Source organism: Halichoeres trimaculatus, unplaced genomic scaffold, assembly GCF_033239565.1.
Source record: "Halichoeres trimaculatus isolate MK-OKI-2021-1 unplaced genomic scaffold, fHalTri1.1 fHalTri1_scaffold_16, whole genome shotgun sequence".
NCBI lineage: Eukaryota > Metazoa > Chordata > Actinopteri > Labriformes > Labridae > Halichoeres > Halichoeres trimaculatus.
Genome location: NW_027437194.1, coordinates 5,712,917 through 5,727,137, shown reverse-complemented (window position 1 = coordinate 5,727,137; position 14,221 = coordinate 5,712,917). Strand labels below are relative to the sequence as shown.

The following is a 14,221-nucleotide window of genomic DNA, read 5'->3' as shown; positions in this document are numbered from 1 at the left end:
GCATCGTCCTGGTCCTCGCATGATTGGTTAATTATCGTTTGAGCTACAGTCAGCTGCTCATCTTACTTTGGCCCTCAGGTGGCGCTACAGCTCTCTGACCTCTGTCTATCTGGAAAATCTCAGTGTCTCAGGTCTTCAGAGCTGTTTAACTCTCAGTCTGTGGAGCTGAAACACACATCTGCTGACCAGGAATATGTTGTAGATCTGCTGTGTGTGTGTGTGTGTGTGTATGTGTGTGTTTGTGCATGCGTTCCTGTGCAGTGACGTCCTTTTCTCTCTCTGTCTCTGTCTCTGTCCATTTCTCTCCCTCTGAACCTGAGCTCCTCTGAGTTGAGCCTTTAATTCTCTGCACCTGTCACACACACACACACACACACACACACACACACCGCTCCAACCTGAATACACTGAGAGACAAACAGGACACACCGAGGACAGGCATACACACACACACACAGAAACAAAAGAAACACACACGTGCACGTTCATGCTCAGCAGAGCAGATCAAATGTCGTGATGAGTTCTGACTCACATTGTTCTGAGGTTGAAGCCTGTTTCTGTTCTGCTGTTGTGGCTCATCACTAACAGGATGGTGCATCACGCTCTTTTACACTTCAACACACAAGTCAACAAAAACAGACCTCACTACACGTTGCTCTCACTGCAAAAACTGAAAACTTATCAAGCGTTTGTGTCTTATTTTCAGTAGAAAATGTCTTTTTAGACTCAATATGAGCCACATTCACCTGACCAGTCCGGAGAAATGTCTTGTTTCAAGTTGTTTAACTGACGATGTAAACACCAAAACTACCTAAGAAGAGTGGACTCTTTTCTTTTATGTCTCTCTTCCTGTTTTTGATCTAAAAAATCAGACAAAACATACTTTTTTTGATCGTGTTTATCTCAGGCGCTCCATCCTTTGATCCTCTCCATGATCTCCGTCGTCTTTTCTCACGATCCTGCCACTCTTTCTCTCTGAACTACCGCGACACATCCTCAATTGAAGCGTGAGCTGCCTGAACTTTTCTGATTTGCAGCGTCTCGCTATGTCTCTGTCATCTCACATCTTCTCCTCATATCCGTGCTGAGCTCTCATCCAAAGAGTGCACCGCTCTCACCCACAGTCATCTACGATCATGATTTTGATTGACAAGCTCCTCCAGACCCCGCCTCCCTCTGCTCAAAAACATAATTTACTTCTATAGATGCAGTAAAGGTTGCAGTTAAATTGAAAAAATGTGGATTTACAAATCTTCTCTTCTTTGTTTATTCATTTAATAAGCCATAAACTACAACGTTGGAATGCCTTAGAATTTAGATTCTTTATTTGGGGACCTTAAGCAGATATGAGATTAAAATGTGATTAATTAGATCAATTAATTAAAATTGTGTAATTAATTAGATTATTTTTTTAAATTGCCTGACAGCGCTTGTTGCTTGTATTAGGACATTATTCAATTTTCAAGCAAAGTTTCGAGCAACTTTTTCTTGTTCCATTGGCAGATTTTTTTACTTGTTACAAACAATTGAGACCTCATTTAGTCTTTCAATAACTTGAAACAAGACATTTTTTCTGGACTGGTCAGGTGAATGTGGCTCATATTAAGTCTAAAAAGACATTTTTTACAGAAAATAAGACAAAAACTCTTGATAAGGTTTAATTTTTTTGCAGTGTGGTTCCTGTTTTGAGCGGGTGATGCCTTTGTTGGATGGATATTGTCTGTGACTTTTTTATGATTTATAGTTCATTGGTTTTGATTAACAATATCAATAGACTGGAACAGTAAAAAACACTCACAGATACTAATGTACATACAATAGAAACAAAACAAATTAAAACAACCAAAAAAAAAAATTTTACATGAATGTATAGAGTAGGAGATGCACAAACAATTTACATACTGCTTTTTCCAATCGAAAGCTAAACAATATTTTGTGAGTTACTCAGATATAATGTAGTACAAAATAGTTCATTGCATGAGCTGGTTACATAAGATGAGATTAAAAAATGGTGGTAAAGCCATTGTCGGTGACTTTTGATACTTTCTCCACTTAAAAATCTCCTGAGTTTAATTCTCAGACTCCAGTCAACCTTCTCTCAAGGAGAACCACAAACTTTCCATCCACAGTTTTAGGTGAAACTGAAGAAGTTCTCCAGAAAACCACCAGGGGGCGCTTTATTTTTTCTTCTTTCCAGTCGCATTTTTTAAATTTAATCTAGTCTCAAAGTGTCATGTGTTTGGTTGAATTGAAGTTGTATTTCTTTCTCTTCCTCAGATCATCCAAAAGCCATCTCATGATCTGAAGCAGCAGCTGGCCGGTTACTCCAAGAGGGTGGCGGGCTCCGTCACCGAGCTCATCCAGGCTGCTGAGGCCATGAAAGGTGTGACCTTTGACCCCTCTAACAACAGGTTCCCCCATCTGTGTGTCCTCACCTCAGTGTTTACATCACAAGGAGTCAGGGTCCCTTGGTATTATGTCTGCTAAACACCACGGTTACAGGGGACTCTTTAACATCACAGCACAGTTGTTCCTGCGCTAACCAGACCATAACAAGGAGCCTGAAATGACACTTCAGAAAGGTGGTGCCTGTGTGAAGTATCATAAGTAATCGCAGCAGTTATTTTTAAACCCCTTAAAGCTCCGTCGGTTTCAGACCTAATGCCATCAGAACGTCTGAAATAGCTTCTCCGCAGACCTCTTGGTAAAGATCTGTGTGATGCAGTGTTAGCGTCAGTGTTGAGTCTGAAATAGCTCCCTCTCGTATTCAGAACTCTTAATGAGTCCTTACAGTCATTCGGAGGAGGATTAGTGCAGATCCCTCAGAGGGGTCCAGTTTCAGGCAGCCCTGTCCTGGGATATCCCCCCTCCCCACTCATACACAGTCAGGAGAGATTACAGTGAACTGAAACAGATTCTTTGAATGCATCATCAGTCATCCTCAGAGTTTATATGAACGTCTCTGTGCTGCACTTTAAGAAGTGTTAGCTGACACTGGACCCGCAGCCTTCATCACTTCATTCAGGCGAGGATGATGATGACGAAGACGAGCCAGGCAGAGAGGCTGTGAGGGATCAGAGCCGTGATGGATGATCAGGATCAGGATTCAACAGGATGTTAGACACTCCACATCCAGCATCAAATTCAGCCGTCCAATCACAATCTTCCAAGCTGCGTCTAACTTTAAATATCAAAGTTCAGGCCTGAAACTCTGATGAAGTGATGATCTGTGATCATCTTTAATCATCTTTATTTAGTCTGAACCTGTCATGTCATCTTTGATTTCCAACATGTGCAAACAGTGGCTAAAAGCTACAGCCAATCAGGCCATGCACACATGTCAGCTAGCTATCAGGCTAACAAGCTAGCTCCAACAGCCATTATCAGGTGATTGTGTTGACATTTTTACCACCAGCTAACTTATAGACATAAACTGCAATCCTGGGAGTTTAATCAAATGTGATAACAGGTTTTAAACAATCCACTCTCATTCTCAGCATTCTCATCATTCTCATCAATGTCATCAACCTCATATTCCTAAATCTTTATCATCATCTTTACCATTATCAGCATCATCATTATCCCTTTTATCATTATCATCCTCATGATCATAATCCTTATTATCATCTTTGTGGCTTAATCAATGAGATCTAATGAGAGTATTTCATTCTCATTGTCATAATCATCATCATTTTTTATCATTCTTATCATTCTCATCATTACCATTGACATCAGTCTCATCAATGTCATCAAACTCATTTTTCTGTATCATTATCATCATTTTTATCATTAACATTCTCATTATTTTGTCATAAGCTTTTTAATCATCACTATCCCTATTATGATCATCGTCATGATCATAATCCTCATTATCATCTTCATCATCAGTATCTTAATCAACTCTGAGATCTAACAAGAGTATTTCATTCTAATTGTCATCATCATCATCATCATTCTCATTCTCATAAATGTCATCAATCTCATTTTCTGTATCATTATCATAATCTTTATCATTTCAACATCATTCTCAATTTTTATCATCATAAGCTTTTTAATCATCACTATCCATATTTTCATCATCGTCATGATCATAATCCTTGTTATCATCTTCATCATCAGTGTCTTTATTATCTAAATCATCACTGACATCTTACAAGAGTATTTCATTCTCTTTGTCGTAATTATAATCATTTTTATTATCCCTATCATCCTCATAACTACCATCAACATCATTCTCAACATTCTCAAGTCATCCACCTCACATTCCTTTATCATTATCAACACCATTCTCATCATTTTCGTCATAATCTTTGTAATTATTGTAACCCCTTTTATCATCATGTTTATAAGCCTCATGCTAATCATCATTATTATCAGCATCTCAATCATCATCAATGACATGTTATAAGAGTTTTTCATTCTCATTTTCGTAACTATGATTGCTTTTATCATCATTGTCATTACCATCATTATCATTACAAGCATTCTCATTGTCTATATTGTCATACATTTTTTAATCACTATTTTGTCAGCATTATTGTTATTATCATTATCCAAATCATCATCCTCATCATCTTCACTCTCTTATCATTCTCATTATCATCAACATCTCAATTGTCATTATTTTTGGCTTACTTAGATTTTTCATTATCATCCTGGTAATCATTCTCATAATTTTCATCATAATCGTTCTTCATGTCATTTTCCTCATAATTATCATCATTATCATTATTATCATCAACATCATAACTCTTATCAACAGCATCAGCTTTCCAGTTTCCTTTTTTTTTTTACCTTTAAATGTTTCTGAAATCAGGAAAACCCCCACCACTTCCTCTCCCCCCGTTAGAAAAACAACGTGTCACCAGAGCATTCAGACCCACCCTCCTTAAGATAAACTGTTACGATAAGATAAATGGTTATGATTTACACCTGAGCTGAATCAAGTTACAGAGCGTACCATGTTCACATGTTAACGTCTATTTCCAAAGCCAGTGACATGACGGTCATATGAGAAGAATAAAGAAAAGATTTAACGTATATATGTGCATGCATGCATGCTTTAAATCTCTTGGATTCATTTTGTGTGTCAACAAATTGTGAGTTATTTGCATTAATGTTGTGTTTTGTGTGTGTGTGTGTGTGTGTGTGTGTGTGTGTGTGTGTGTGTGTGTGTGTGTGTGTGTGTGTGTTACAGGCACAGAATGGGTGGATCCTGAGGACCCCACCGTGATCGCAGAGAACGAGCTGCTGGGAGCGGCTGCAGCTATTGAAGCAGCTGCCAAGAAATTGGAGCAGCTGAGACCCCGAACCAAACCCAAGGTCACTGGATTAACACACACACACACACACACCCACACACACATACACACACAAGCCCACGGACACTATGCATACACATGCAAAGTGAACAAACACCCTGAATATACTAAGTGTTAAACCTGCACTGAGTTTTACCTGGTTAACTTAAGTTAGCATAATCAACCTGAAATAGTTAAGCTAAATATTTACCTAGATATGATTATGTTGGTATAACTACACTAGTCAAACTAACCTGGTTAAAATAAGATTGTGTAATCAAGCTGAAATAATTAAAGTAGTTTGATAGGTTAGTAAAATTAACCTGGCATAGTTCGCTGACAAATGGAGCTGGTTGAATCTAGCTAAGATGGTATAATTTAACTGGTATAGATGACTTGGTGTAGTGAGTGCGGTATAACACAAACTATCTGCTCCCTCATGATGTGTGGTGAGAGTCCTGTGACCCTGAATGAACCTGCCGTTCCTCCTCCTGTGCTCTTACTGTGTTTCTTCTCTCTACTCATCAGGAGGCTGATGAGACGCTCAACTTTGAGGAGCAGATTCTGGAGGCAGCCAAGTCAATTGCTGCAGCAACCAGCGCTCTGGTTAAGGCGGCCTCAGCTGCTCAGAGAGAGCTGGTGGCTCAGGGGAAGGTATGACGGAAACCAACCTCTGTTTATCTGATAATCTGTCTGTATGTCCTTTACTTATTCTGGGAAGCATTCGTCTGTCAGCACTACGGCCCAGCAGTATGCAGACGTCCACACCCTAAGCAGATACTTTAATAATCAGACAGAAGGCTGGATGCTGAGCGACCTCTGACTTTATTTATAGAATAAACTTTAAAATCAGTGAGCTTTCCTCTTAAAAAGGCATCTTTGACTATCTTGGTCAGAAAAAAAAACTTTTCTCAACAACAAAGCTCAGCTTCTGTCCACATAACCTCCTGTAAGCACTTGGTGTGATGGTAACAGCCCAAAATAAGGCAGGAAATCCTGACACAGTATTCCCTTTCATATTAAACTGTTTATTTTTACGCTTTGGTCACGAACCAGAGTACGTGAACCTGTACAGTGTTCCAGTAGGAAACCTACTCTGATTCAGTGTTTGTGATCTGTTCCTGTAAAAAAGGAATAAAAGGCATTTAGTCTCAGAGTGATTGGTAATTATTCAGTAGCACAGTGATGTTAGAAAGTGGAGACAGCTCTACACAAAGGAAGAGCTCATCAGGTTTAAGACATATCCATAGTGTTTTCCCATCATGAGATAGTGAGTTTAAACTCAGGAATCTTCTTAGAACTGGAATGATACATCAGATCATATGCTCACCTGTATGACCTGAGTGTGTGTAACCTGTGTGTGTGTTTTCAGGTGGGGGCGATCCCAGCCAACGCAGTAGATGACGGACAGTGGTCTCAGGGACTGATCTCAGCTGTAAGTCTGAAACTCACTTTTACAGAAGTTTCTATTCTTCTGTTCCATACTTTCTCCACCTCATTCAATCATACCATCCATCCATCCATCCATCCATCCATCCATCTAATCAATTTAATCCATCCAACCTATCCATCCATCTATAAAAACATCCATGCAATAGTCCATCTATCTATCCATCCTTTTATCCATCCGTCCGTCAGTCAAATCCATCAAACATTCATTGATCTAATCAGCCTTACGTCAATATTATTAACTCATTTCATCCATCTATCTATCCATCCATCCAACTGTCCCCAACATCCATCAATCCATCCGTATTTCAGTCACTGACCTGTCCATTCAGTCATTTATTCATCTCTCCATCCATTGGTGTATTTATTCATTCATCCATTCATCCCTTGATCCATCCATCCATTCATCCATCCATCCATCCATCCATCCATCCATCCATCCATCCATCCATCCATCCATCCATCCATCTAATCTATTAATTCCATCCATCAATTCATCCCTTGATCCATCCATCTATCCTATCCATCTAATCATACCATCCTTCCATATGACCATTCAATCAATCCATCCATCCATCCATCCATCCATCCATCCATCCATCCATCCATCCATCCATCCATCCATCCATCCATCTAATCTATTAAATCCATCCATCCATCCATCCATCCATCCATCCATCCATCCATCCATCCATCATATTCATCTATCTTATATCTATCTGTCCATTGATCATCTATCCATCTCTCCAAACACTCTATCTATCCAATCAATCTATTTATTCATCCATCCGTCAGTTTAATAGCTGTAAGTCTGACACTCACTTTTACAGAAGTTTAACCATCATCTGTTCAATTCTTTCTATCCATCTAACCATTCAATCCATCCAACCATCCATTTTTTAAATTGAATCCATCTTTACATCCAACCAAATAACTAGTCATCCATCCATCTATCCATCCATCCATCCATCCATCAAATTTATCTATCTTATATCTATCTGTCCATTGATCATCCATCCATCCATCAGTCCATCCATCCATCCAACTGACCATCCGTTAGTTTAATCCATCAAAAATTCATTGATCTAACCAGCCTTATGTCAATTTTCACGATACATTTTGTCCATCCATCTAACAACAAATCCATCCATCATTCCAACCCTCTCTCATTTTTATCCAGTCACCTTTCCCTGTATCCATCCATCCATCCAGCTGTCTCTTACATCCATCAATCCACCTGTATTTCAGTCACCCACCATCAATCTAACCATTTGTGACCTCTGACTCTTTAGGCACGGATGGTTGCTGCAGCCACCAACAACCTGTGTGAAGCAGCCAACTCAGCAGTGCAGGGACACGCCAGCGAAGAGAAACTCATCTCCTCCGCCAAACAGGTCGCAGCATCCACAGCTCAGCTGCTGGTGGCCTGTAAGGTGAAGGCCGACCAAGACTCCCAGACCATGAAGAGACTACAGGTAACACAACACAGCACAAACTGTTTTTGAAGCAGGCTGAAAACATGTGTATTTCTACTGTAAAGCTGAACATTTTAACATGGAGCTCTATGGGTACTGACTCACTGCAGGAGGCAGCTTCTTGTGGCCACTTGAGGTACTACAGTTTTGGGACTTCCTTTTCACACACCTTTACGTTTATCAGACCCCTTCAAAATAAAACTAAATCTCAGCTCAGGTTCATGCAGTCTGCGTCTCATAAACCTGAGTGTGTGTGCTGTTATTTATGAATAATACTATCAATCATCCTATAACAGCTGATACACACACACATTCACACATGGTGCCACAGTCTATAAATACAGTGCAGGAAGAGTGTATTGGGTTTCAGGTGAGCTATAGGACCAGACAGCTGCTGTGTTGTATCTGTTATTAGCTCAGGTAACCCTCACCTTTATGACCTGTTATGTCATGTTATTCTGTTTTAATTTGGGGTTAATCTGTGAAGTTTAGTGCTGGATTAACAAGGCGATAAAAGAAAGATTAGATAAAGATATACTTCCCCAAAGTTTTTTCCTACGTTTCCCATGATGCCCTGAATAAAGAGCTCATGTCAGACCCTGCAGGTGAGCCGTTAACCTGTCATTGTCTCCATTCTGTCCTCTGACTGCCTTGACTGCTGTCAGTGTGTGAGTAGTGACCTGTGTGTGTCTGCGTCTGTGAGCACATCAGGCGTTGGGTCCGGCCCGGCTCAGGTTCTCTGATCCAATCAGCAGCAGCTTATCGTCTGCTCTTCTGGGCCTGCAGCTGCTGCTCGGATAATTCGCCCTCACTCAGGAGTGGAAACAATCCACAGAGAGAAACTCAACACCTGACCTCTCATTACACTTTTACATGTGCTCTCTCTACACGCTGGGACAGGGGTTAGCCTAGCATTAGCATCTGTCTGTGCTCGGAGTGTGGGAATATAAAGAGAGGAACATTCACCTGTTTGAGAGCACAGTCAGACACACCTGAGAGGTTGCATTAGACCAGAGAGTGTTACAGAATAAAACTGCGGACCGTCAGGGTCAGATACTCACCTTTGTCCTCATCTGGTCACCAAGAGCAATGAGCGGTCATTATGGAGCATGTGGACGTAACTACCTTTATGAAGACCGACTCAGATTTGTTGAATAATTCCTTACTAGAACTCATGGCGTCCTGTTTGTTGTGTGTAGTGCTCAGTGTGTCATTAAAACATGGCCACAAGGCGGCAGCATCATGGGCTCCGAGAACAAAAGCTCTAACTCCAGACATGACACTGCAAGGAGAAAGTCCAACCCTGGACAGGCATTGTGTGCTCACTGTACATAAACAATCTTCACACACCCTAGCTCAAAGGTCTGCAACCGGCGGCTCTGGAGCCTCATGCGGCTCTTTGACTTCTTTGCAGTGGCTTCTTGTAGCTTTAATAAATATTGTTGAAAAAAAAATTCACATTTCTTATAGAGGATATTGCTAATTAAAAACATAGACATCTATATACATGCTTGATAACTGGCTGCACTTTGGCAAAAAGACACAAAAAGGTGAGTTGAGCAGTATGATGTTATCAAATTTAGGTGCTTTTTCAAAATCTTTAAATTTTTGCAAATTTATTACTTCATCTTTTTAAAATATTTTGCAATTTTTTATGAAATAAGATTTTTTTCAAAATTTGTAAAAGTTCATTTTTTAAAAATTGGGGATTATTTTATTTAAAAAATAATTTTGAAATATCAAAAAAAATAATATATCTTTTTAAATGTGCAAATTTTTAGAAACTGAAAATTATTTTAATTCTTTTGCAAATTTAAAAAATTGAAAACTGTTTGAAATCTTGCAAAATGATGAGTAGAGCAGTATTATGTTATCAAATTTAGGTACTTTTTCAAAATCTTTAAATTTTTGCAAGTTTATTAAATTTCATCTTTTAAAAATATTCAGCTAATTTCACAAGGAATTAGAATTTCCCCAATTTTTTTTGAAAGTTTATGTTGAAAAAATTGGGGATTTATTTTCAATTTCAAAAATAATTTTGAAATAATAAAAAAAAACATTTTTTTTAATGTGCAACATTTTGAAATTTGTAAATTATTTGAACTCTTGCAAATGTTTTATTTTATTTTTTTTAACTTTTGCCTTTTTTTCCAAAATTTTTGCAAATCTTCAAATTACAAAAAATTTTGAAAGTTGTGCAATTTTTTCAAATTTCCTAACTTTTCTAATTTTGGGATTGATAATTTTGTCATGATAATTATTTATTATATTTTGACTATATATAGAATTTTTTTTATCCTCTCATAGTCTTAACTGTAAAGATAAAGTAAATTTTGTGGCTCTGAATTGACTGTCCCAGGTGAGCTGAGGCAAAATGACTCCTTTGAAAGTAAAGGTTGCAGACCCCTGCCTATGCCTCATAATCTCACCCTGTGACCTGCTGTGATCCTGTTCAGTGAAAAGGGTCCACCTAAGTCTCCACTAATGCATAAGTCAGTGAGATATCTGAGGGTGTTGGTGGATAAAAATTTGAATTAAAACTATACCGTAAACAACTGTGACTAGATCTGTTTAATATGAGCAGTGGAGAAAGAGTCACAGAGCTGAATTTGAGGAGCAGACCATCTATCAGACAAACACTAACACTGACCATAGCAGACTGGCAGTGAGAGATAAACATGAGCGTGGGATGAGCTCCTTCAGCCCTGAAAGGAAAACTCTTCTGTTTGTTGAGACGACTCGTCCAATCAGACGCCTGTTTGTCTCAGAGTGTTCATCATCCTCATCACACAGCTGTAGATCCACTCCTTTTACAGAGATACACACACACACAAAACTTTTTCCTTTCGTGGAGATTTTGTCAGCGGCTTTTTCTATAATCGCCCAGAAAGAAAGAAGCCATAACAGACTTTGATCCTATAGTTTTAAAAGAAATAAGATCTTATACATCATGATTAATATCATACTTTGTGTTTTTGTGTGTTGATTCAAATCTACTGTTTCTGTGCAGGCTGCAGGTAACGCAGTGAAGAGAGCATCTGATAATCTGGTGAAAGCGGCTCAGAAAGCAGCGTTTGACGCTCAGGACGATCAGGCCGTGGTGGTGAAGAGTAAAATGGTGGGAGGCATCGCACAGGTGAGTTAGAAAGCAGGTGTACAGGTGCACATAAAAAAGTATTTAATTCAACATAGATGTGTGGTCATACTCAGTGTGTTATACTTGTGTTTCAGATCATTGCGGCTCAGGAGGAGATGCTGAGGAAGGAGCGGGAGCTGGACGAGGCCAGGAAGAAGCTCGCGATGATCCGACAGCAGCAGTACAAGTTCCTGCCGTCCGAGCTGAGAGAGGACGGACAGGAGCAGTGAGACCAGGAGACCTGAACCTTTCTTCCTAGGACCCTTCAAGCACATCCACCCAGGACTCTTTAAAAAAACCACCCACTTCACCAAAAATGCCTGCAGAGAGACCAGATCCTTGCGTCGCCACAGCTGTGTACGTGGAAATAAATAGCTGTATGCCTTATTAAGATACCTGTGCTTTCATATATCTGATCATTTACCTTTATATAAATAAATAAATGTGTCTGTATTTCTTCTTCTTTGGTTTCTGCTGCATGTTTGAATCCAGCTGCCTTCATGTGAGACAGGCTGTTCTCTGTTTTTCCTATGCAAACATTGATGTATGAATCTATGCACTCTCTATGCAGACGATGTGTTAGTTTATAAAGATGTGAGAAAGTCTCAGTGTTCGTTTTAAAACCTTGATATTCAAAAAAAATAAGGAGACAAAGTGTTAAAGTTTAGATTTGGAACTTTGCGTCAGAACAAATCAGATAAAAAACGTTATTTTTATAAAGACGAGCTGTTTTTAATGTTTGTGTTCAGTATTGTGCTGTCAGCCGCAGATTATTAGAGTATCAGATTATTAGATTATTAGAGCAGTTTGTGTAAAGATGATGAAGCCATATAATTTAACATCTGTTTGACTGTTTTGGTGCTCTGTGTCCTCTTGTTTCTGTGCTAATGTAAGCGGCTAACACTGTCTGATGATCACATGATGTTTCTACTTCCTGTTTTGAATGATCAGCAGGTTAAATGGACCTAAAGAAACTCAGTTTGTGACAGTGAGTCTCTAAAGCGGCTCTGTCAGGTATCAGTAAGCGATATCCTTCACCTGTTGGAGCTTTCAATCAATAACAGATAAATTACTGATCAAACCGGCTCAGATAAACATAAACACTCACTCTCCTGCTCTTTATGAACGTTTCCTCACAGTTTGGCTCAGGTTTTAACTTTGGTCTCATCCTGTTTTCCTTCTCTGTGCTAAAAACAATACATTGAGTCGTATTAAATTAAAATCATTGTTTGTTTCAGTAATTCTAAAAAGTGTCCTGTTTTCATTTATTTTACTGCTTTCAGTTTTTATTCCTGAACAGACACCATCTGCGCAGTTCAGTGAGGCAGGTTTACTAATGTTGACAGGTTTTATCATGTTTTCACGAAAATCTTAATAGTCCATCAGGTTTAAATGAAACCTCAAGCCAGAATCCTTAATATCATTAGGATCAGGTATGATCAGGTTATTGGTCAGGTACATGGTTGCTAGGTGCCGCCCTGTTAGCTATGGCTGCCTTTTGCAGCAGCTCTCTTTTCTTTGTCCGTTTCTTGTAATTTTTTCGTCTCTTTTTTGTAATCTTTGTATTTGGAGTGGAGTGGATTACTTAGTAAGGTTCATTTGTTGGTCATGGACACCAAACTTTTTGTGGCTTCAGTGATATTTTTACTACTTTTCTCCTGTGTTTGTCTGGAGATCCTACATGTCACCATGGCTGCATTGTTAACATGTGAACTCAGCTGTTAGCAGCCTGTAGCATGTCAATGCTAACTGGTGTAAGGCCTGATGTCTTCCCACGGGATGAGGAGAAGGAGGTGAGGATGATGTGCTGGTTCTCAGGTGTGAGCTAAGAAGTGACGACATGGACCTGTCCTTCCATCCATCGTTATTGGGAACGTAAGATCTATCTCCAATAAGATGGACGAGCTAGCCATGCTAACCCAGCAACAGAGGGAATACCAGAGGGCAGAGTAGCATCATGCTATTCACAGACATGGCATTGGAAGAACTTCACCTGCTGTGAGCAGACAGGATCCAGGAGACAGAGACTGAACAGACTGCTGAAGAAGCTCAGTCCTGGACCCTGTGGAGGTGGAGACTGGCTGACTGGACAATGATGGACAAGCTGTCAGCATCTGTTTTCTTGTGGACCTTTTTGCACTTTCTATACACTTTCTTACTTTTGTTTTCTTGATTGCTGCTGTGACTTCAATTTCGTTGTACTTTTTGCAATGACAGTGAAATTCTATTCTACTTAATTCGGTTCTATATAATCTGGATTTATCATTGAGTTTTTTTTAAGTCATTTTTTAGGCTTTTCATGCCTTTAATTGAAAGAGGATAGGACAGTGGATAGAGACAGAAAGGTGGTGAGAGTGGGGAATGACGTGGAAAACAGGCCACAGACCAGACTTGAACCTGGGCTCCCCGCTCGAGGGCGAACCACATGGGTCATGACCTAGACCGCTAGGCCATCTGTGCCCCTATCAATGGTTTTTGATCAGGTATGATCAGGGGGGTGTGGACTCCTTTGCAGTACTTGGTACCACAGACCGAATTCTGTCTCCGGTACCAAGAACCAAGTACCAAATCAAAATCAAAACAGTACCATATTTTGGTTCCTTATTGCATCCTTGTGACTGTAAGGGAGTAGAAAAGTAGGTGATTTTCCATGCTAGACATGAGCACAGCATTGAAAAGTTATATACTGAAGAATATATATGTCGAACTGAAAAACTTTGAGATTTTATTATTTTTAAAAAAAGTATTTTTTTTCCACACAAACACACATAAGTACCAAAAGTTGGTACCATTGAGTACCAACATTGATTCTAATCATGATACACTCTGTCTCTGTAGAAACTTATTTTGTTATACTGTTC

At 39.4% G+C, this 14,221-nt stretch overlaps 1 protein-coding gene across 2 annotated transcripts in view; it reads left to right on the top strand.

Annotated features, from left to right (window-relative positions):
- Positions 1 to 12,452, top strand: part of tln1 (talin 1) — a 60,944-nt gene extending 48,492 nt beyond the window's left edge. For both annotated transcript variants that reach the window (XM_074689895.1, XM_074689896.1), the window contains 7 exons: positions 2,278 to 2,383; positions 5,198 to 5,322; positions 5,829 to 5,954; positions 6,673 to 6,735; positions 8,042 to 8,224; positions 11,235 to 11,360; positions 11,456 to 12,452. In XM_074689895.1, coding sequence (XP_074545996.1) covers positions 2,278 to 2,383; positions 5,198 to 5,322; positions 5,829 to 5,954; positions 6,673 to 6,735; positions 8,042 to 8,224; positions 11,235 to 11,360; positions 11,456 to 11,590 — 864 coding nt within the window. In that variant the 3' untranslated portion in view covers positions 11,591 to 12,452. The remainder of the gene's footprint in view (positions 1 to 2,277; positions 2,384 to 5,197; positions 5,323 to 5,828; positions 5,955 to 6,672; positions 6,736 to 8,041; positions 8,225 to 11,234; positions 11,361 to 11,455) is intronic.
- Positions 12,453 to 14,221: the final 1,769 nt, after the last annotated feature.